Raw genomic sequence first — 23640 nt, 5'->3', positions numbered from 1 at the left:
AGAATGCACGTGCCCACGCGGGATGCCAAATGCGCATGTGCGAGCAGCCAATATCTCGGGCTGAGGGGCGGGGAGGGTGTGCGCGTTGCAAGGTAACCCGCCACCCCGGCCCCCTTGCAGCGTCACTTGCCCAAAAAATAATGTTGATGGTTGTTTTTGCTGTATGCATCTTAAAAAAACTTGCATTTGTTTGGCTATTCATTTTTGCCACCATTGGGCTTTGTTTGCAAAGTTGAAGAAGCTAATGACAAAAGGTAAGTAACTGCTGTCCATGATACTCATGTGACAGTTTAAACATGAAAAGATGTACATTTTTAAAACCGCTGAGTCAAAATAACCCAATTTTGGTCAAAAATTGGACCGACTCGCTAATTGGGTCAATTTGACCCAACTTTCTAGGTTGTTTTGTGGAAAAGCCTTAACAAAACCAATCAACCAACTGCTGGGTCAACAATAACCCAATATTGTTAAAAAATTGGACCAACCCGCAACTAACAATCCAGAAAGTTGGGTCAAATTGACCCAATAGTGGGTCGGTCCAATTTTTTAACAAAATTGGGTTACATTTCACCCAGCAGTTTTCAGGGTGTATGAACTTAGCCTACCCCTTAACAGTGTTCCCAAACTTTATTGACCCAACGCACATGACAGAAAAATGCCACAATCAAATCAAAGTCATTCAAAAGTATGATACTGAACAAATTCTCTCGTCTAAATTTACTCACAAATGACTGACACTTCATTTGGTTCAATGAGATGCTGAGGGTCCACCTAATAAAATGGCCAACGAGTATTTGTGTAAGAAAAATTCCAACTGAACTGAACATTGTGTTCAAAGTACCAACACATTGCAGCCCACGGCAAAGCCGACAGGCCCCAAAGGCTCACAATGGGACCAGTGGTATCAAAATAAGGTCCAGTCCCGACAAGACACGCTGTCTTCCGGCGGGCCAGATGTTCCCATGTGAACCTTCTGGCAGCTCTGAGACAGATGCTCAGGTCACAAGGGCCAAGAGGAAAGTGGAGGAGGGTGGTACGACGACCCCAGCCAGGAAAAAGAGGAAAGGTTCTGACCTTACCGAGGACAAGGAGCCTTCACGCAGATCTGCCGACATTGGTGGGTTCCAACTCTTGACCGTGCAAATAAACTGCCCCTTCAGAACATTTGAAAAGTGGCAATAACGTACAGTATGTGGTTATCTTGTTAGCAAGCCTGCAAAGTTCTCAAGTGGATGCAGAAGCGGGAGGCTTCCGGGAAGATGGCGAGGAACCGAGCGTCCACCCGAAGAAGAAGAAACCCAGCGACGATGACGTCTCAGGAGTTTGTTGGGGTTGGTGTAAATTTTTCATTTTAAGATAAAAACCCGTAAACACAAGATAGTCCAGGCAGTAAAACGATAGTAGATTAACTCATTCACTGCCATAAATTCATTAAAAAAAAAAAAAGGCGAGAGGCGGTTATTTAAACATTTTTTTTAATTAATCGCATGACTTCACTCGCGATTAATCACAAATTTCATATCTGTTCTAAATGTACAATAAAAAAAGTATAGGTTTTCATATTCTTGTTAACAAAAGTGGAAACAAATATTAAACTAATAGAAATAGTTCAAATTAATTTTTGACGTTTATAGCCGTCAACGGCAGTGAACGAATAAAAAAAAAAAGGAAAGAAAATATTATTAAAAATTTGGGGCATCAGGCGATTAAAGTTTTTAATCGTAATTAATCTCATGACTTCACTAGTTAATTTGTGATTAATCACAAATTTCATATCTGTTCTAAATGTACAATAAAAAATTATAGGTTTTCATATTCTTGTTAACAAAAGTGGAAACAAATATTAAACTAATAAAAATAGTTGAAATAAATTTTTGACGTTTATAGCCGTCATTGGCAGTAAATGAATTGAAATGCAGAATAAAATAATGGACAGATGGTATGAACGGAAACAAGACAGGACAGAATTTTGGACAGAAAACAAGACGACGAGCAAGACAGGCAGCTAATCAAATGGACTGATAACAAAACTGATAAACCGACCGAGACAAATGGACAGATTATGAGATGCAAGAACTGACAGGTCAGACAGGTTGGCAAATGGACGTAATGAGGTGACTGAGACGGACAGACAAGAGTTAGACAGACAGACAGACAGAAATGCGGTCTCTGGTGGACAGATGAATTGGTAAACAGATATGTTGGCAGACATGATTAGACAGAGGAGCAAAGATGATAAAAAGACAGATGGACAGACTAAATATGGAGGACAGATAGACTGACGAGTGGACATAATGACAAGAGATGGTCAAATGATGAAGCAGATAATGGATCGATAGACAGAAAGGCAACCCCCCCCCCCCCCCGCTATTTTCCAGTTGAGTTGTGTTTGTCCGTGTCGCTCTGGGTGCGGCGGACCTAAGTGACCTCAAGCGAAGATATCTTTTTGTGTTGCTGTTCAGCTCAACTCGAGGTCAAATATGTGCAGGAGAGACTGCTAGCTGAAGGAGGCTGCGGATCCGTCTTTGCCGGCTACCGCAAAGTCGACAATTTCCCAGTGAGTATTACAGTCCATACATGCAAACAATGCTGCCTTCAACAGCGCCAGCTCATATAGTTGAGGCTGCGTTGACCCACGTTTGTACTTTGTAGGTGGCCATCAAGCACATTCCAAAAGACAACAATTTAAGTCTACAGGTAACAGACGGACAACTTTGCGGACGCGTTATCTGTAACAATGCGGTTACTCGCCTTGCGTCTGACGTTTCAGAGGCATAAGGACAGGATCAACATGTCCTCGGAGGTGGCGGTCATGAAGAAGCTTGACAAAGACTTGCCTAAGGGGCGCTCGCCTTACGTCACCCTGCTGGACTGGTACGACTTGGGCCAGAAGCTGATTCTGGTGATGGAGAGGCCCGTTCCCGCTGAGGACCTCACCGAATACATAAACAAGAGAGGAGGAAGTCTTGACGAGATCGAGGCTAAGGTAGGCTGGAAGGGGGTCTATGCAAATAGCGGCCGTTGACCACTAACATCAACTCAGGACTAGCATGACTGTAAAATTGGGACAAGCAGACAGAAGGACATATCGATGAATAGACTGACTGACAGGTGGAAGGACAGACGATCGTGCAGAATGAAAGATCTGCAGACAAACATATCTGATGTACTGGGAACAAAAATCTACTCTTGAACATGGATGTACACACACAGACCAAAAGAATGGCAAATTTAAGATGTACAGATAGAGATGGATGGACAGATTGGCTGACAAGATGGTTGACACAACAAGACTGATGATTGAGAGACAGAGAGGCAAGGGAGACGGACGGCGACACAGTCAAATTGATATACGGCCAGAAAGACGAACTGATCAGGACGGATAGGCAAACGGACAAAAGGACGGACAAATAGATCAGATAGACGGACGTACAGGCAAATGGGAGTACAGGTAGACTGACCGAATGCAGATGGATGGACAGGTATAAAAGGACAGAGACAAATAGGCAAATGTCAATACAGATGGACAGACAAATAGATGGGCATCGATTGGAAATTTTGTACAGATTGACTGACAAAAGACAAATGGAAAATACAGACGGATGGAGATGGAATGACTGGTAGACAGTCACAGGACAGACTGATAGACTGACCTAAAGACAGACAGAAAATCTGACTTTTCGCCTGCCGGTCAGTACATACCGATAAACAGACCGAGTACTTGTGTCAGTACTTACAGACTGGCCAACAAGATGGAAGGACGGGCAGAGAGATGCTTGGTAAAAACAGACAAACAGCTAGACGGATGGACAGACAGACAGTTTTACAGGATGAACAGTCGGTTCATGGTGTTTATTTCACAGGTTATATTGAAACAGTTGCTGGACGTGGCTGAAAAACTTCAGGAGAAGTGCATCTTCCACCGTGACATCAAGACTGAAAACATCCTGATCGAGAGCACCACTGACGGCCTTCACATTCGCATCATCGACTTTGGACTCAGCTGCTTCACCACCCAAAAATCTCTCTACAGACTCTTTTTCGGTAAGACTTCAGACTGTGACCTACTTTTAAATGGCCGCCTTTTCTTGACCGTACACCGGGCGTTTCAGGAACTCCTTCTCTAGAGCCGCCCGAGTGGCTCCGCCACCACTGGTACCGGGCGGGCCCCACCACAGTGTGGCAGATCGGGACGGTGCTCTTCGAAATCCTCCACAACCAAGTGGACTTTCAAACAGAAGGGTTCCTCAAGGAGGAGATCAAAATCAGCAACAAGTTCTCAGACGGTAAGGAACTTAAAATAATCTCAATTTTATGTCGGAATTCTATGAATGAAATTATTTTTATCAAATGATAAAAATACCTATTTAATGTAATATAAATATCTAAAAAGACTAAAACACCCCTCTATCAGAAACATATACTATATATTTAATTAAAAAAATAAAAAATTTAATAAAAAATAATTAAAAAAAATCTATTTAATTTTTAAAAAGGGTTACTAATACTATACTTAGCATACTATATATTTCTTGAATTTAGTAGCACTTAAAATAATATGGTAACTAATCTATTTAACTGATTTGTAAAAAAGCTAAAAAATAAATAAATAAAATAAAAAGCAGAGATTTACAAAATATAAGCTTTTGAAAATATTTAATTTAGTGCTCAAACGCAATTTTCTGGACAATTTACAGGGATAATTGCCAATTAAATAAATAATTCAATAAAAAAATATATAAAAAATTAATCTTAACAAATTAATAAAAATAAAACAAAAAAATGAACAAAATATCTATTTAAATTAATAAATATATAATAATTAATGTAATAATATTTTGACAAAAAAAATAAGTTTCCCCCCCGAAAATATTCTATAAGCTTTTGGGTAGATTTAATTTATTGTTCAAATGTTATTTTTATGGACAATTTACGGGGATTAGTGCCATAAAAGTGCTTTTCAATTTGTGAAAAATACATATTTTTTCAGGTTTCCTTAGACTACACCAAAATATAAATATTAGGTTAATGGAAGACTCTAAATTGTCCTTGTCAGTAAGGAGAAGTGGGAGAGAAAACAGATTGATTTATGGATTTTAAATTCTCAAGTGCTTGATCGTTCTCTTCACGTTTATTGTACCAAGAATGTCGGGATTTCCTGCGGAGGAGTCTGACCGCGGAGCCTGAAGCACGGCCCACCCTCAAACAGCTGCAGCGTCACAAGTGGCTCAGATAACACACGAGAAGTCATCATGGTAAGACTTTTTTGTTTAATAGGGATTCATGTTAATTATATAGAATTAAGACACTTTAAAAGTTGCAGTCAATTCACCCCTGTAATCTGTGTTTGCTTCAGATTGTCAGCATGAACAACCAGCAGTAAATAAAGTTTTCATAAGCAACAAAAAAGTAAATGTGAGGATACACATCCATCCGCTATCCGAAAAACAAAGAAATAAACTAATCCTGTTTGTTGTCTTTCCACATTAATAATAATAAAAATAAAATTAAAAAAAGTGTTTTCAACTTTTACTGACCACAGAAATGCATGGTGCTGAAACTTTATTGATATTAGATGCGGTGCAATAACAAATCATTTGCATTACAGTTAAAAATTTATTGTAAATGTATTCTTACTCTATAGCGTGTTTATGGGAGTGCGTATGCATAAACATCATAAAGAAGGGATAAAAGTGGACAACCCATCAACATGAATGATACACTCAAACAGTTGTTTCAATTACAAGTCAGCATGATTGTATTATCATATAAAGGATAATGCCTTAGTAGTTTGTTTATATCGACACAAATGACATCACTAATCTACACAAGACCCTTGGTCGTTTCCACCCAAAGCGCCAAACATTTGAGGGTCATATTAGCTTAGCTGTAGCTAAAGTTGTAATAAAGCAAAACAAAAATTGGCATTTGACAAGTGAATGCTTGGTCCTGCACGTTTGGTTCAACTGAGGTGCAAAAGGTTCGAACTGGTTCGACAGCGGAAAGAAGAAAATGAAGATTTCATGGAAAGCACTGCAACCAAAAGGCTAGCATGGAAGGAGGTAGATGAACAATAAATATCAGCGTCTTTTTTTTTTTTTACGTGTTTGTTTGCAATAGTGGGACAATTAGAAAACCAGCCAGTAACTTTGTTACTATTAGTATATCCTGGAAAAGCTCCATTACATTTAGGTTTTAAGAGTTGCCTTTAATAATTTGGTCATGAACTAAAACACCAGCTTAATGGGAATGCTAGCTAATAAAAAACGATAGCCGAGGTGACCAAGATGGAGTGGGGCTAAATCTTGTGTGCTTAAATCAGTGAGTTTAACATTTTTTAATATCTAGTATAAAAAAATAAATGGGCATAAATGGATGTGCGTGGGGAAAAAAACTCTATTGAGGACAATTTCACTTCATCAGTCACAACATTAAGACGTTTACGGATGGAATGATTGACACATTTTCACAGTCCAAACTCAAAATATTTCCCCCCCCGCTTAAACTTATTTCGACAGAAGCTGTAATGTTGTGCATGGAGTGTCAGAACTGTGATCACAATAATACATTTGCATTAACAACTGTATAACATTTACCTTTTTTGTTATCTACTGGGAGGAAATCTACATCTGGCCTCCATTTTAAGCAGGACTGTAACACTGCTGTTGGAAGGTGGTGGCGAAGCCAGACGCTCAGTTCTTCAGCACGGCGTCGTACGTCTGGTACACGTACTGAGACACCTCAGGGGCCCGACACTTGAGGGACAGCTGCGGGACCAGCCAGGACACAAGAGGGGTCAGTGATGTCACCTTAATGCCGTGTAGAAAAGTCTACACACCCCTGTTCAGAGCTGCAGGAATTTCTGACAAGTACTGGATGTTCAGTTTATGTGACAGCAATCTTCCATATTTATGTGTGTAGGTTATGGCGTAGTGGGGCTCGATGGAAGTCAGGAAAACATCCATGCCCGGCTATATTTTGCAAAAACAGATCTGACGGCCCTAGACTAAGTGAAGAGAATTACAAAGTGAGATTTGAGGAGGGGTGTGCAGACTTTTTCTATCCAGCGCAGATGCGATACCGTACCGTGTAGTTTGGGTTGCCCGGCTGAATGCGCAGCTCGGCCAGTATCCAGATTCCATTGGTGAGTTTGAGGGACTGGTAGAGCATGTCCTGACCCTCCACGTTGCGCTTGGCGATGGTGTAGATGTTGTTGTTCTGCAATTTGCCCGATACTGTGTCTGCAAGAGTGGAAAGTTACCCGGGAAAATAAGCATCAATAAAGCTTTGAGGCTACTGCATTGTACTACTTTGGAACCTCTGAAGTGGAAAGTTGAGCTTGAGCTGTCGGTGTACCTTCACAAGGGCTCAGTTCAGCAAGCATCCACACTTGAACTGTGTTTTGCTTGATACGAGTTATATATATATTTTTTAAACATACAAATCAGAATTCTACTAAACAAAATAACTGACCAATCCAGCAAACTTAAAAAAAAAAATCCTTTTCTCAAGTTGTGAAGGATACCAGAATAAATAAAAAATACAGTACAGTACTTTTTCTTTTTAAACTGAATTTTTTAAAAGTTGAATTATATCAAAGTAAATCAATACGGCACAAAACACAAATGACTAGCGAAAACAATTGGGGTTTGTTTGCAATTGAGTATTGATACCAAAAGATGGCGGCAATGCACTTAAAGCTGCACTGTGTAACAATTTGGCCATAAATATCTTTACAATAGGCTTTTTATTTGACCATTTATGACGTCTAGTAGATGTCAAGTGCGCATTGTGTACTTGAAGGGGGTGTGCAGTTTAATTTCCTGTCAACAGGTGGCAGTAGCTGTTTATATTGGAAGTCAATCAATCAATCTTGACACAGGTTTTGTTTTACCTCAAAGGTTCCACTTTATACGCTTCACGTCAAACACACACAACTGGGAGCTAATCAAAAATTTGCTACAAGCAACACAACTATGAGGTAAAGGATGATGAATTAGCCCTAATGGGTGGTTTTAACTAATGTACTTGACAGCTATTCTGAAATATCTACAATGAGTATCATCAAAAGAGGTTGATATTTCCTTGAGGTGGAAGAGATTGTGGCGGATCCTTAGACAAGCATGTGGGCAGACAGAAAACCAAAAAAGTGAGGACTTGGTCAGTTATATTTCAAGTTGAACAACCTAAATGAGATTTTTGCTACGGGGGTTGGTCCCCGCTCATGTCTGATCCTTCTGTACATTTGCTTTAAAACGACATTTTATTGGGTTTGAGTGTCACTTTTAGCTGTTTGTGTTTGTGGGACCTACCTGCATTTAGGTGGCACTCCTTTATCTGATACTGCAGTTCATTTTCATTGGGAATATCTTTCCAGGTGGCAAGGAACACCTGTCGCTCTGAGGAGAGAGAGAAGAGGCACACTTGAGAATTTTTCCTAAATTGGGCAGGGAACCAAAATAACGGGTCAATACAGCATTTGTTTCAAACTGGATCTTTTTTTGTGAAGGATACCAAAATAACTCATTCACACTGCACATTTTGTTGTTGTAAAATAAAAATAAAAATGTAATTGTGAGGGTGTCAAAAGAACATGTTTTAAAGCTGAACTCAATGCTTAAGTTGTACCAAATTAAATATAAACAGTTTAAAAAATAAAAATAAACTTGAATTTGTAAGGACACAAAAATAACTGATCAATACAGAAAATTTGGGCAATTTCAAAATGCTGTGTATGGAACTAGAATAACTGATTTTTTTCCTGAAGGGTAAATACAAAAACTGAAACTAAACTTTTGGGTCCCAAAATTGATCAATGAAGAGTAGCCAATAACTGATCAATATTGCACTTTTTTTTTTTTTAAATACAGTACCAGAATGTGTAAGCAATTTGTATTCATGTTATGGCGACGACAACAACAAACCCATTTTTCCATCTTCAACAAAGAATATGTTGAGAGGGATGAGGACGCTATAGTAGAAGACGTCGATGTTGTTCTTCACAGCAACCTGTGAGCGAGGCAAAAAAAAAAAAATGCAGAACACAATTACATACAATCCCATCAGGTTGATTAATTGTGTCACTTGGACGCGTTTCTGTACCTGGAGATTGTTAAGAGGGTCCATCTTCATGACTGGCCCGATGGTGTTGATGGGCAAAGAGACGTCGATGCCCTGGCTGGGCATCAGTGGAGTGTGAATGGGCAGCGGGCTGGTGGGTATCATCCCAAAGCTGCAGGTGACCAAAAATATGCCTGCCTTTAAATCTACTGTTTGGTGGCGGTGGGCTCAACTAGGAACACACAGCCACAGCGCTTTATTAACCTGTTCTTGTTAAACTGGACGGCAAAGTCGGTCATGTGCTGCAGAGCCTTGTTGGTGAAGGTCATGTCCATGTACATGTGGCCCTGGCGCCGAGAGAAGGTTCCGGAAATCTCCAGTCCCTTGGCTTTAACCGCCGGCAACCACACCTTGGAAAAGATGCCGGTGCTAATGGTCAAAAAGTCGTCACCAGCGTTGTTAAACTCACAGCTTTCGGGGCCGCGAAGCCTCCGGATGTGATGGCCATGCCCGTGGAGAGCTCAAACAAGTCGTTGAGGCCACTGCTGCTGACGGCCGGAGGCGCAGGAGTGGGCGACGGCGCAAAAGTGCTGGGGACGGACGAAGGGATGAAGTTCTGGCCCACCTGAAGCGGCAACATCACAGCAGGAGTAGAAGGGGTGACTCAAGCGAATTGAAGTCGGCGTCACTAACACGGCGGCAAAAGTGCTACGAAGATGAGAAGAATCACAAGAAGCCCATGCAAATGTTCTACAGAATACCAAAGCCCTTATGAGAAGAAAAGGTGAGCAAAGTCAAACGAGAGGCGGGTGCAACTTTGCATGTTTTGGCCCGTTAAGGATGTTTGCAATGGAATCTGTACACAGTAAAGTACTAAAACTAATCATTGCAATTACATGTCAGCCACCTCAAAGCATCTAAATGACAACATCCATGCAAATAACAACTACAACATAGGTTAGGTGGCCTCACCACGGGCTAAAACATGCCAAGCGTTAACGAGCGAGCGTCAAGCTGAAATCATAAAGAGAGGAAGGCGATTCGAGACTAGCAGGTTAAAAAGGTGCGAGACTGGAGCATGCAGCGCGCGGGCAACCACACAGAAGGGGCTTGGACTTACAGCTGGACTTCCCCCAACACCACCACCCAGGTCTCCCCCCAGCTACAGGAGAGAGAGAGGAAGAGGAGGGTCCCCCCCCCCCAAAAAAAAAGAATCCAATCATGACAGACAGACCACACACAAAGACAAGACAGACTTTTCTTAGCAACTGCAAGCCATCAAGAGGAGCAATTACTCAATTCTGGAAAATAAAGAACTTAAAAAAATATATGTCAAGTGAAATTGGTTTAAAACAAACACCTACGGCTCCTATTTTGGTTAAAAAACTGCGTTAATACAACGATACCGTATATGAACTGAGATCATTTAGCTTATTAATTGTTTTTATGAAAAAGGAAGGCATCTATTAGAAAGAAGCATTATTTTTCTGAAAAGGATGCTTCAGTAAGTGCTGCTGTTTTGGTTAGCAGGGTCAGCAGTTTAATGTCAGTGTGTGAATTGAAAATATTCCCCTGCATACAGTATTTACAATTTATGACTCATTTACCTATTTGTCCCCCCCTGTTATTCATGAAAAAAAATCCCTATTAAGAATTTTGTGCACAGGCCCAAACATTGTCTAATGTATATCTTTAGCTCTATCTGGTGGAATTGTGGTTCCAAGAAACTATGTGAAGTGAGTTGAGGAGCTTCTTGTAATGAATGTGTATAGTATAGAGATAGAACGATCTGTTTTTTTCAGGGAATACGATTATTACTAGTCAAGGAGGCCGATAAAAAATTTGAAGCCAATATTAATTTTCAGTAAAAAGGGGGAAAAACATTGGTGTTTAAAAAAATGTTTAAATACAAATGCCAATCTGCCAATCAATGAATGCGTATTGAACATTTTTTTCAGACTTTTCCAAATGCATAAGTTTTTTTTTTTAAGGATACTTGACTAATTGAGCCATTTTCAGCAGTAAAAAGTTAATATTTTGTCCAGAATGAATTTGATAACTTCATTATTTTTCATGTACAATTAATACATTTAAAAACTAAATTTTCCAGTTGCTGACGAAGTAGGTAACGACCAATCATGCCTCACCTGTTTTCCGGGTTTGGTCAGCAAACTGAGTCAAGTATCCATTTAATCTTAGACAATATATAATATATTTCTTTGTTTTAATGTCGAACAAAAACAAAAACAAAAGGTTCCCAGGGTCAGCAGCATCTCATAAAGTCAACTGAAATTTTAAACAAATACTTCCCTGCGATTAAAATGGTTTTGGCGTTACCTTTTATTGGCAGTCAGATTGCCCAATATCTATCCCTAGTAGGTGTTTAAAGTAGGTGATTAATTGGGGCATTATTTGAGGAAATACTGTAGGTCAGGGGTTAGCAACCTTTACTCTCAAAAGAGTCATTTTAGGCTAAATAAATAATCAAAATTCTGTCTGGAGCTGCAAAAAAATTCAACATTGTCATGAAGGAAACAGTGTGTAGTCTAATGTGCCCAAGTGCTAATTAGAGTTGCACCACTACACAGCAATATGCAGCATCCAATACATAGAGATTCATTTTCTTCCACCTTTCGGATTTTTGGGTAATTTTTCAAACTTTGTTTTTTTATATATTTTTAGACTTTTCTGTCAAATTTCAAATTTGTCAAATTCCTGACATTTTTGGAAATTGTATGGATATATTATGGTTATTTTCTGCCTCTCTCGTATGTTTAATGTGATATTTTGTGGACACTCTATGGTAATTTTCAGGATTTCTTTTTTTGTTTTGGGGAATTTTATAGTTAATTTTTGTTTTCCTTTCCGCCTTTTTTTAAATAAAGTTTTTGACGTTTTGTTGGCAATTCCAAAAACACTTTATGGTAATTTTATGCCTTTCTTCTTGTGTTTTTGGATGTTTAATAGTTACTTTTTGAACATTTTATTTTCAGCCTTTTTAATGAAATTGTCATTTTTGGCAGTTTCATGGGCATTTTATTGTAATTTTCTGCATTTCCTCTTCCTTTTTGGACATTTTCCAGTAATTTTGAAAAACGTTTTAATCTACCTTTTTCTGACAACTTAAAAATTTGGACTCTGACACTTCTTGAATATTTGATTATTTTTTTGTTTAAAAAAAAAAAATCAAAATCATTAATTCATTGGAATAATATTTTATCTAAAAAATTTAAATACATATGTAAAGAAAAAAATATTAATTTCCACTAATTATTTGTAGAGATCCACAAGGAGACACAGGAGAGGGACTAAAGAGCCATATGTGGCTCCAGAGCCGTAGTTTGCAGACCCATGCTGTAGGTGATCATATGGTGATGGGGTTGTAGAGGCAAAACCTTAAATGTTCATACTAGTGCAAGTTTAAGAACTCCTGAAGTTTTTTCAGCTTGTTATGAAATCTCACCAAGCTGTCCAGGCCGCCTCCCAGGAGGTCCACGGCACCCATTTGCATGGAGGAGACCTGGGGCACGTTGACCGGAGGGCCCAGGTCCAAGTTGAGAAGGTCACCCAGCAGATCACCCTGGCTGGGGATAACGTGCGGCTGGTCCATGGTGGCCGCCGGACCGCCGCTCACCGGACTCTCGCCTGTGTCGATGCTGTCAGGGCGAGAAGAATGTGTAGAATGTGATTTTGAAAGTAGCGCTTATGCGGGTATGCCAATGAGTCTGCGTGGACAGACAGACGCACCTGCTATGCTGGACAGGAAGGTGCTTGCGGTGGACTCCGTGGCTGCCCTCCACAAAGGCGCTGGGCGGTTTGTGATAGACGGACGCCAGAGAGCCGATGTGGCAGATGAGCTCGTCCAGCAGGGTGGGCTCGATCAGATCCGTCTCCTCGGAGATGAGGGGCTTCTCCGACAGCACCACCTCCTTGGCGGTCACCGGGTCCGTGGACAGCAGGCGCCAGTAGATGTAGCCTCTGTCACGCAGGTCGGGGTTGTCCGAGTCCTGCAGAGAAGGGCAAAGTCACCACAATGGATTTGTAGTGAGACACTATTAACTCATTGACTGCCATAAATTCGTAAAAAAAAATATATATATATATATATATATATATATATATATATTAAAAATTTGGGTCAAGAGGCGATTAACATTTTAAATTGTAATTAATCGCATGACTTCACTTGTTAACTCGCGATTAATCACAAATTTCATATCTATTCTAAATGTACAATAAAACAATTCTAGGTTTTCATACTCTTGTTAACAAAATTTGAAAAAATGTTAAACTAATAGAAATAGTTAAAATAAAATGTTGACGTTTATAGCCGTCAATGGCAGTGAATGAGTTAAGCTTGAAATGTTGCATGCTGGTAAACCAAGGACATGGCGTAGTCATTTAAGATTTCCTGGGGGTGTTTTTTTTTCACCTGAGTGGCCAAGCTAAGGACTTGCTGCACCAACTCCTGAGTCTCAGACGGCTTCTTGAGGAACAGCTTAACGATGGCGGTCAGCAGAGTGAGCTGCACCTGCAAATCAAACGCTCACAATGTTCACGCTGGTAGGACAAACTGGTTAGCAGAATTGACTGACTAGTTACTTGTTTGAGTGTTTCTGTGCTGATTTGTGAGCACGAGAGGGAAACGCACAGACAGAAGATGCAGCAAGATACAAACGCGTACCTGGGTGCTCTCATCATGGAAGCCCTCAAGGAAGCTCTCCAGTAGCTCATCAGCGTTGTCGATCCTCTCGGCGTACTCGCCCACGATCCAGATCATGGCGGCGCGAGCGTCCGGCTCGTCCAGGGAGTCCAGATTCTCACACAGGGTGGCAATGATGCTCTCGTACCTACAACAAGGAGTCTGGCATTAATTGTACATTACAGCTTCATGTATGCTTGGGTTGGGAAAAGACCCGTACTTGTTGGGGTACTTGCGGAAGATGTCCCTAATGACAACTATTGCCTCCTGCACAACGTAGTTGACTTTGGTTTGGATGAGGTCCAGCAGGGTGCTGACGCAGCGCTCGGCCGATTGCTGATCACAACGGGAACAGGAAGTCATCATCATTGTGAAAAGTGAGAGATGTAACCACAACACAAACTGCAAAGGTGACATCTGTACATCTGAACTTTATGCTGGATTATTTGAGAAAACAAATCATGTCTGATGTCATACTTCCACTTTAATGGCACAGCGACCAATGGCACGCACAGCCTTGCGCACAAAGTCAACATCCACCTCTGTGGCGTATTCCTTCAACTCAGCCAGCACCTGCACCAAACGAAGAATACAACCATAAGCTTGTGTTGTTCTTTCAAGGCGAGAACAATCACACACCTGTGAGGCCTGTAAAAAAATACCTGAGCAATGTTAGCCTGAGAAGCCAAACGGATCATGATATCCAATTTCTCCAGCTTCACATAAATAGGGTCGTTGTATTTGACGAAGAACACTTTGATTTCCTGCTTCAGGATTTCAGGCCTGCGCTCAAGACACGAGATTTAAGTGTCAAAAAGTGACACTGTTGTTTTATTTACACTCTCATGTTGCGCACACCTTTTCTGGACTATGAGGTTGATGTTCCTCAGAGCCACGTACTGGACCTCGGGCTCGCCGGACAGCAAGGTGACAAGCGGCGGCGAGAGCTTCTTCAGCAGGGTGTTGTAGTAGTCCGAGTCTTTTGGCAGCAGCTCCAAGAACTTCATCAGTACCTTGACGGCGGACAGGACCACCGCTGAGTTGGCGTGGGACAGCCGTGGAGTGACGCGCTCGCAAATGCTTTGGAGAGAGGGGAACATTTGAGAGAAACGGAAAAAAAAAGAAGAAAAAAACATGGCGGACCAAAAGTGTGGCCAGTTTTTGTCTGGAAAATGACAACAATGAGGCATTAGTTGTACTGTCATTACCCAATATTTTTAGAATTGATTATTCGAGTAATTGGATTCATTTTAAATCTGCATTTAAGTGTATAACAAAAGCATTTTTCCCTAATTACTATTTATTAACCAGTGATTTGTGTTTATTTCGTACTTTGTATTCGTGTAGTGATTTTTAAAAAAGGGATTGATGTTGTACAATGTTACCGGTTTGGTTATTGTTTTCCAAAGTATATACAGGACATAATCTTCATTAGTCTTCTTTCATGAAAGATTACAGTAATCAGAGAACAATTACTGTTGATATGCTGAAAATCCGAGGATTTGGACAATTTTAAGTAAAAAACGTCTCCAAGCAATTACTCGATTATTAAAATAGTTGTCGATTAATTAGAGAATCGATTACTTTTGACAGCTCAAAGTGAAAGTTCACATAAGCACATTAAACTTCACAAATGTTGTAAATCATGTTGAAGATGTTAGTTGTTAATATTCAAATAAAATAAAATCTTGGAAGATGAAAAAAACATTTCTATGTATGAGTCCAAGATAACTACTGTGACGAAAACCGAGTTACCTCTGGGCCTCTCGCTCATCTTTGGGGTTGTAGTTAGACAAGCAGTCCAGGATGAAAATCTGGCCCCACTCGGTGCACTCGTTGAGGGCAGTCAGCAGCTTGTTGATGTTCTGGGGGTTGAGGTCCAGCAGGTTGCTGTTGGGATGAGACTCGCTGATCTCAGACAAGGCGGCGACCGCATTGGCGACAACCTAAAAAAGGACATGAGGAAGTGAAGATGTACTATGATCGCTAACGCCAGGTATCAATGTGAACACATTTGCTCAACACAGAGAATGCTTAACAGTTAGCCAGTTAACTAGCTGCTAACCTGAGCTCACAATAGCCAAGTGTACACTCGCTTAGACAGCTGCAGCCCCGGACTACTTAAAGGAGGCGTTTATTTTTCTTAAGTGGAACTCCAAGGCCTGGTCTCCTACCATGGGATTGGAATCGGCGATGAGATCCCTCAGCGAGTCCAAGAAGCCCTGGTCCTCCACCATCTGGGCGTTGATGTCGTGAAGTTTGGCCACGCACACCGCCGCTGTCTTCCTCACGTACGGGTCCTCGTCCTTCAGACATTTCCTCAGCGGCTCGCATAGGTACTCAGTGATCTTGTCCACCCGGATGCAACCCATGGTGCGGACAGCCAGGGCCCGGATGAGGGGGTTGGGGTCCTCGCAGTCCTGAAGGACAGCGCGAGAGTCATTAGATGGGAATATTCCCAATTACTTGCAAACTATTTTAAACGTATCATCAATAACGTTGCAATGAAAGCACAAGTTGCCCAACGTCCCTAATATGAGACTGAGGAAGGCGACAAAAGGGCTTGCAAACTGCGTCCAGAGCTAAGGCACAGACAGAGTGAGCTTGCCTTGACGAAACTGTTGACAGCCATGATGGCCATGTCAGGCTGACTCTTGGCATAGTTCATCAAATAGAGGTACACCAACTTCTTCAGCTCCAGGTTGTCGGTCTGCATACAGTTGACCACATCCGGGAACAAAGAGCTGGAAAGACACTCAGAATGTAGATCTAGAAGGTTTCAGAATTTCCCCCCTCTACATTACTCCAAACACGCCCCCCCACCCTTTCTGCAAGGATGTGCTTTGACCTACAGAAGACAAAAAAAATAGTTTCCGTTACCTGACGTCCTTGCCCACCGTCATTGCGGCAATGACCTTCTTGACGGCCTCCTTTCGCTTCTCCTTCTTTTCATTGTTCAACTCGGCCTTCAACTCAAAAATCTCCCCTGCAAAAGCACAAATAAGATCAATTTCAAATCGACTTGCTGTTAGTGTCAATAAAATGTTTTCAATCTACCACTTTGATGACATGGCAGACGGTGGCATTTTCGACACGATTGCACTCACCTTTTTTGTTTGTTGTGAAATATTTGGAGTCTGTCATGATTGTGGTTCTTGTAGTCTGGAGAGGAATAACAAAACATTCAAGACCATGAGCAAAAGTACGAATATTTTTGTTTTTGCATTTACGCATTTGTCAGGTATCTGTAATTTCAGTAAATACTTTTCATTGTCTGTACTTTTTTTATTTTACGAACCAGTAAAATCAGTTGAATCTGTACTTCTGCCACTCTTTCAACACAAGTATCTGTACTTCTACTTGAATACAGCGTGAGTATTTTCACCACTTCTGCATTTTAGGCACAGCTCTTGTATTCCATCTTATTTGGTGTACCTTATAATTTGTCCAGTGACTCCAGGGCTTCTTCCGCCTATTTCTATCGACGTAGCATCTTCACGTATGTCACAATGACGCTTAGTTTGTCTTTATTTATTTATTCATCATTACGAGTATGTAATATCAGCCAATAATGTGGATGTGATAAATGTTTAGTTTAACCACGTTAGTGAAGCAAAACCAGATGTTCGCTAATGCTATAGCTAGCTTGTATGCTAATAGCTTTTCTAGACTGAAAATGCTATCAGACGCGAAAAATCACATTATTACCAAAAAAAGGTCATTGACATCGCTGGTGTTATTCATAATAGTATTAAAATATTAAATATGTCACCAAATCAGTAAACACACATACTCGGCCCAGTTTCCATTGCGGTCGACTGACAGCATAGCTAGGTCGTGACTAAGTCCACGGACTAAGAAAAGAAAAACATGCAACAGTAATGTTGTGTACATCGTGACAAAGTGACACAATTGACATACCGAGATGGGTTTACAGAAGAGGTGAAATCTGTGAGTAGGTGCAGGACGAAGGCTGGTCCCTTGCACGGTCGGGGGAAGATGGAGAATCTGTGTCGGGTGAAACGTTCATGGACCACTTCCCTCTTGCGCTGAATGCGAGAAGGCCATATTTTCATAAAGTCAAAAATAACTACAAAACTTCAATTGAGGATTTTTATCAGGCCTTCATTTATATTTTAGTTTTTGTATGTTAAGATGGGAAATTAAGACCAGTTCTGTGATATTCTGCTGCTCTTGAATCGTATGATGTTAAAGTTTGGCTAATTTCCTACGATACTTGAATGCACCACATGTACGAAAGGCCTGATGTTTTATGATCCATTAATATAAAGGTATGCACTACAGTACAAACACACACACACACACACATATATATATATGTTTAAATATGTATATATATATATATATCTGTGTATATTTATGTGTATGTATATATATATACACAATTATATTTCCTACCATTAAATTAATAAAGTCGAAGTCTATACTCTGAATATTGTAAACAAATTTGACCATTACAACAACATATCAATTGGAATATAAATACCTCTATTATCCAAACGTGGTGATTAAAAAGTTCCATATTTCATTACTTATTCTGAATAAGCAGTCATTTGGGTTGTATTATTTAAATGTCAGGGTGCACACAAAATGATATTAAAACCAATGTACAGTACAGTGAAATAGTTTTTTATATATTTTTTTGTTATATTTGACACACATAAAAAACATACCTATTTAAAATGTAACTTTACAGCAAATACAGTACTATACTATGACTTTCTTCGTTAAACATCACAGCCCTATATTATTTTAAAATGGCAAATAATATTCTCTCCTCAGCAGATCATATTTGGATTTGAGAGACGGAGGCGATGAAGTCTATGGGAAGACTTTCTCTAACTTCTTGCATTTTTCTTCTGGCCCGTTGAAACGCCTCTGGAAGAGTCAAATAGAAACATCACCAAAATGTTGCATATTTTAGTATTACATTGTGATAATACATTTTTCCACATTCCTCTGCTTACCCATGGTGCTTAAGAGAGTATCATGATGATTAAATCCTTGGGCCTGGTCAAAAGTGTTCTGCCTCCTTCTCCTCGCTCTCGTGGAATCCACAAACGTCCTAAATTATATTACATAGCAAACTTGTAAAGAAAAGTTTTTCAGAACCCTGTAAAAACTAAGCACTTACCTGGACTGCTGGATGCAGTGAAGATTAAAAGTCACACTTCCTGAAGTTTGCGTACAAAATCCAAAGCGACTTAGTCTCTCACCCTACAGTCATAAAAGAAAATAAACTAGTATTGCATAACTTGTCCTGTTTAAATATTTTTGGCCTTACCTTGAAATGTCCAGGTATCCTCACATAGCTGAGGTCCTCCAGTTCTGGGGAACCTCCGATGAAGAAACGCCTCAGGGCTGAGACCGTGCCTGTCTGAAGGGGTCTCCACGTGTGACACGTCAGCGTGTGTTTACCTGCACACGCGTGTTTATATTATCACCACACATCTTCGATTGAACCAACTGTACAAACTTGAATGTAGCATACACTTCAGTTTTTGCAGAGTGAATAGTGGTGCTGTGATGCCTAAATGTATGTACATTGTATTCATATAAATACAGTGACTGTGGAACCTTGAGATACAAGTGTCTTGAGGTACATTCTTTTTTTTAGATTCACTTGGACATTGTTTTTGATTTGATTTAAGGGCAAAATTTGATAAGCATGCGCGTCAAACTGCTAGGACTGGGAATCTTTGACTGTCTCACGATTCAATTCGATTCCGATTTCTGGACCTGCGATTCGATTCAGAATCGATTTTAGATTGAAAATTATTTGATTGACAATGATTTCTGCTTCAATATATAGATATGCAAAGAATTGTCATGATCTACTCCAGTCTGACTCGCTAATGCTAATTACCGCGCTACTTGTGGCACTTTTATCACTCAAAAGAACGACTATTCATACAAAACGCTTTAGGAATGTATAAAGAGAAGCATCTTAACATCCTACACTGCAAAACAACCCAAAAACATTTATTGGAATAACTTGATCATGACTTTTTGCTTGTATGTGGCTACAACTTAACAGTGTATCAGAACGAGCGGAACCACACTGCCCCTAAGTGGCCAAATCGTGAACAACATGAACAGTGCTCCCAATAAAAGGCACACACAAACGAGGGCAAGACATAGTTGAAATAAAATTGATTTTGGGACATTTAAAATCGATTCTGAATCATACTAAATGAGAATCGCGATTCTTATGAGAATCGATTTTTTGGCACACACCTACAAACTGCTACAACTAGATGGCAGCAGCACACCTCACAACATCTATTGATAAATTGCAGTCGAATAGAACGCTACCTATCTACTTACCTACCTACCCATTTCATTTTTTTCACGTTTTACATCCCAATATTAACATACCAGGTGTGCAGGGAAAGAGCAGGTATCCATAGCCTTCAGTTCGATATCGCTCCCACGAGTCCAGTGAGAGAACCTTGAAATACAACACCGGCCACTGGGGACCCGATTCTGCAATGACAGGAAATGCCCGTCACGGAGTTGCTTCATCATGCACTCAAATATGCCCTGACACTAACCCTCACTCTCTTTCTCACTCATGTAGAAAGCTTCAAAGGTGAAAGGGTAGCAGAAGTAGGCCACATTGTCCTGTTGGCACAATTCAACAATGTCAGCGTCTGCGCTGTGCTGAAATTTGTCAACTGGCTTGTTAAGTACGTACCTTCCCTAATGATTTGGTCCGAGAGGTGTGAGTGACTCCAGAGTGGGACTGCATTGGCAAGCTGGACCAATCTAATTGACGAGACACAAATGTTTATATTCCAAAACTTGTGTTACTACCAAGACGTCAATGTAAAAAATAACTTACTGTTTGGCAGCTCCATTATGAAGTGAACATATAAATGATCATACTCAAAGCCCTTGGCGGACACTGGACAGACAAGACAGACTTTAATTTCAATGTAGATATGTTAGAAAATCGACAACATGCTGAGCCTTCCTTACCGATCTCTCCGTTCATTAAGTAGCGCAGAACACCTGCAGGAGGCTACAAGAAAACATTATTAAATAATTGGAGTATTGTTTTTCAAGCTAAAAAAAAAGTCATATTTTAGCAGTGAATGAATGAAATTCAGAATCCACCCACACACGTAATGCCATACGGAATTAAATGTAAAAACACACAATTACCAACTAATACTATTTTTTTCCCCTATCAACAGGTCAACAAATGTTTCAAAGACCTGATAGTGATAATGATTGGTTGATGTGTCGAAATACTGAATATTTCATGAATTATTTTAAGAATTCATCTAACATTCCTTCAACATCACATGCAATAATACAACTTTATATGTGTAAGATAACGCCTTTAATCATACAAATATTTCAATTAATTGCACAAATGTATGCAAAAATCTTTAAAAATAAAGGAATTTACTCTTGTAAAATTAGGAATTTAATTTCATGTTGTTTTTTTCTTTTCATGTGGCCATAATATGAAAATCAAGTAAATTATTAATTGGAAAAAAAGGAGTCATTACTTTCATCACTCAGTAATAGAAAACAACAATTTGTTCTTTTTTCCCCCACCACTGCTGGTTTTGGATAGCTGGTCAGACTTCCACGGGGAAATAAAACAACAACAACAACACATTTTTTTCTATAACTGCTTATACTCAGACACAGTATTTTAAATGACTTACCATTTCAAAGTCCTGTCCGATGAGGCTATTTGGGAACTCCCTGTGCCTCACATACAGCTACAAATTCAAACACAGCAATGTCATAATGTCATGTTAAGTAATGTCAAGTCTTATTCTGGAAGAAAAAAAAGTGTACTCACATCTTTGTATAAGTGCTGCTCTCTTTCCTTTTCCTCGGATTTCATGACTGCCGATACATTCTCAATGTTGAGATGCCAAATTTCTTTGTTGGTCCCAGTGGTTGTTATCCTGCAACGAGCGGAACGAAAGACAGGTTTTAACATTGAATTTCTATGACATGTCTTCAGTGAACTTGCTTGTAGGGCTCTTTGTCCTTGTTGAAGTCGGGTTTCACTATGATGGTCCCGTTGCCATCTGTTTTCACGGTGAACAGCAAAAATTCATTCTCCTTCTGACCCAACCTGGGACAAAAATATGAAGGGATCGTAAATCATTGCTGCCATAGAAGTAACATTCAGTTGCTTCTATTTGTTGGAGAATTACGGGGGAAATTAGGCGAAAAGGTGCATGTGTGTGTGTTTGTGGTTGGTCTTACCTTCCAGGAGGCCCCAGGTCTCCCATGACGTGCATTGTCTGCATGACGTTGTTCACCTCATGGCTGTTCCTCTTGAACTCATCACTGGGCTCCCAGTTGATGATCTTGGACTTGGGGAAACTGGAGTCCCTGCCAGAAAACAACAAAACCACCTTCACACACACCCTGAAGTAACGTCTTGGAGGAGGGATGAGCGTTGGCGGTTCAAACCCACATGGTCCGTCTGTCCTGTCTTCGGTGTCGCACGCTGGCCATCCTTTCGGCCAGAAAGGTGGGTTTGGTCTTGTTTGTGTTAAGCAAATTGCTGCCCTGCTGTTTCAAGGTGAGAAAAAAACTTTAATGAACTATTTTGTGATAAGCAATCTTGTTCCTGAGTGGCTGAATTTGACAGCCATTAATAAATACTGACTTTTTATATAAACAACTAATGTTTAGTTTGACAGTAAACGGCAAGTAGTAGTGGCAATAAACTCTCCTTTTTTGAAGATTTGTACACTATTTGCAAAGGTTCTAGAGTATTTGACAACCCACCAGCTGCTGCAGCGGATGACAGTTTGTGTAGCGATCATAATCCGTGAAGGTAAAAATCCTGCGGTTTTGCCGGCCCTTGGTTTTAGTCAGGGCCATGACCTCTTTGTGGTACTGCCGGTCCAGCGGGCTCTGACACGCCGTCTCATTTTGGAACAGCTCCATTTCGTACTGTAAATAAATATATGTGAGAAACACTCAATCACTATGGAGTCGTTTTCATTGTGAAAGGAGGTCTTACCTGACTGAAAAGCTTCTCCTGCCAGCCAACGATGATGTCTTCCTCGTTATCACCTGGTGACAAAAACATGTCAAGATGTTGACTACTAGAAGAATTCTGTGGCCACCATACGCGCATGAAAAGTTCTCTCACCGGGTTGAGCTTGCGAAGTGAGGGGTACCAGTTCAATGACTCCCCCATCCTGCTGGGACAGAACTTGTTGCTGGAGTTGCTGGGAGAGAGTCGTTGTGGTGGTCACCCTCTTTATCGACACCCTATAATTCGACATAAATAAATGCATTATAACATTTAGAGGTGAGTTAAATGTGACCTACCCTAAACAGTATCCCTAACTTTTTATGAGTAGTGCATGCTGCTGCTGATACGAACCATGATAACAAAACACACTATTTAACTTTTATACTGAATATTAAGCGAACACGAATACTCACCTTATCCGGAGGTTTTTGATAGCATCTAGAGAACGGTAGACAGCCTCTCCAGTGTCACTGTTACACCAATCTGACATGACGGATTACTAGCTCGTAAACATTAGCACTATGCTACCTATATTCACTTCATTAGCAGTCAGTTCTCCTGAGTACTAAGCGACACAACTGAGTTATTTATTCTACATTTTGGCGAGGCGAGTCAGCTAACTAGCAAAGTTTTCTCCTCAAAACAATACAAAACAATCTAATGCCCGAGAACAAATGACAAACGGAAGCGGTAAAAGCACATTGCTCGGATCGGTTTCCATAGAGACGAAAAGACGGTCTTCTTCTTTGGTGAACTGCAGGTCAGAACCAACGCCGCCACCTATTGAATTATATTATAGGAACAGATTAGTCACAATAAATATGAATTTTGG

General features: G+C 40.3%; 3 protein-coding genes across 9 annotated transcripts; 1 reads left to right on the top strand and 2 right to left on the bottom strand.

Annotated features, from left to right (window-relative positions):
- The first annotated feature begins 75 nt into the window (after positions 1-75).
- Positions 76-5256, top strand: LOC147160651 (serine/threonine-protein kinase pim-2-like). Of its 4 annotated transcripts, none has more exons than XM_086098176.1 (9): positions 76-254; positions 981-1117; positions 1209-1331; positions 2489-2557; positions 2653-2697; positions 2771-2986; positions 3864-4044; positions 4113-4286; positions 5145-5256. In XM_086098176.1, the coding sequence occupies exons 1-9, from the start codon at positions 164-166 to the stop codon at positions 5234-5236; spliced, it is 1128 nt and encodes a 375-aa protein (XP_085954302.1). In that variant the 5' UTR covers positions 76-163; the 3' UTR covers positions 5237-5256. The 4 variants fall into 4 exon arrangements, with proteins under 4 accessions (XP_085954302.1, XP_085954303.1, XP_085954304.1 ...); XM_086098177.1 differs by having other exon boundaries at positions 855-1117; positions 2463-2557; XM_086098178.1 differs by having other exon boundaries at positions 839-1117.
- ap2b1 (adaptor related protein complex 2 subunit beta 1) lies at positions 5248-17845 on the bottom strand. 3 transcript variants are annotated; one of them, XM_086098170.1, is made up of 22 exons: positions 17684-17845; positions 16870-16924; positions 16643-16748; positions 16371-16506; positions 15937-16182; positions 15518-15708; positions 14621-14842; positions 14425-14545; positions 14240-14335; positions 13983-14098; positions 13745-13910; positions 13493-13591; positions 12808-13067; positions 12524-12716; positions 10181-10222; positions 9530-9685; positions 9325-9470; positions 9103-9232; positions 8925-9009; positions 8313-8399; positions 7087-7241; positions 5248-6767 (listed from the first exon to the last, which is right to left on the bottom strand). In XM_086098170.1, exons 2-22 carry the CDS (start codon positions 16904-16906, stop codon positions 6693-6695), a joined length of 2865 nt encoding a protein of 954 aa, XP_085954296.1. In that variant the 5' UTR covers positions 16907-16924; positions 17684-17845; the 3' UTR covers positions 5248-6692. The 3 variants fall into 3 exon arrangements, with proteins under 3 accessions (XP_085954296.1, XP_085954297.1, XP_085954298.1); XM_086098171.1 differs by lacking the exon at positions 10181-10222; XM_086098172.1 differs by lacking the exons at positions 5248-6767; positions 7087-7241 and adding an exon at positions 7248-8112.
- A 546-nt stretch (positions 17846-18391) lies between these two features.
- Positions 18392-23561, bottom strand: mks1 (MKS transition zone complex subunit 1). 2 transcript variants are annotated; one of them, XM_086098174.1, is made up of 18 exons: positions 23222-23561; positions 22923-23044; positions 22791-22843; positions 22553-22720; positions 22236-22330; positions 22022-22150; positions 21783-21887; positions 21606-21714; positions 21466-21522; positions 20765-20807; positions 20628-20690; positions 20481-20551; positions 20338-20407; positions 20162-20269; positions 19068-19201; positions 18918-19000; positions 18751-18848; positions 18392-18661 (listed from the first exon to the last, which is right to left on the bottom strand). In XM_086098174.1, exons 1-18 carry the CDS (start codon positions 23296-23298, stop codon positions 18570-18572), a joined length of 1677 nt encoding a protein of 558 aa, XP_085954300.1. In that variant the 5' UTR covers positions 23299-23561; the 3' UTR covers positions 18392-18569. The 2 variants fall into 2 exon arrangements, with proteins under 2 accessions (XP_085954300.1, XP_085954299.1); XM_086098173.1 differs by having other exon boundaries at positions 22236-22333; positions 23222-23560.
- Between the last annotated feature and the right edge of the window lie 79 nt (positions 23562-23640).

This window comes from Leptonotus elevatus, chromosome 16 (genome assembly GCF_054856555.1).
Source record: "Leptonotus elevatus isolate MCC_2025b chromosome 16, RoL_Lele_1.0, whole genome shotgun sequence".
Classification (NCBI taxonomy): domain Eukaryota; kingdom Metazoa; phylum Chordata; class Actinopteri; order Syngnathiformes; family Syngnathidae; genus Leptonotus; species Leptonotus elevatus.
This window is presented reverse-complemented; position numbering and strand designations above follow the sequence as displayed.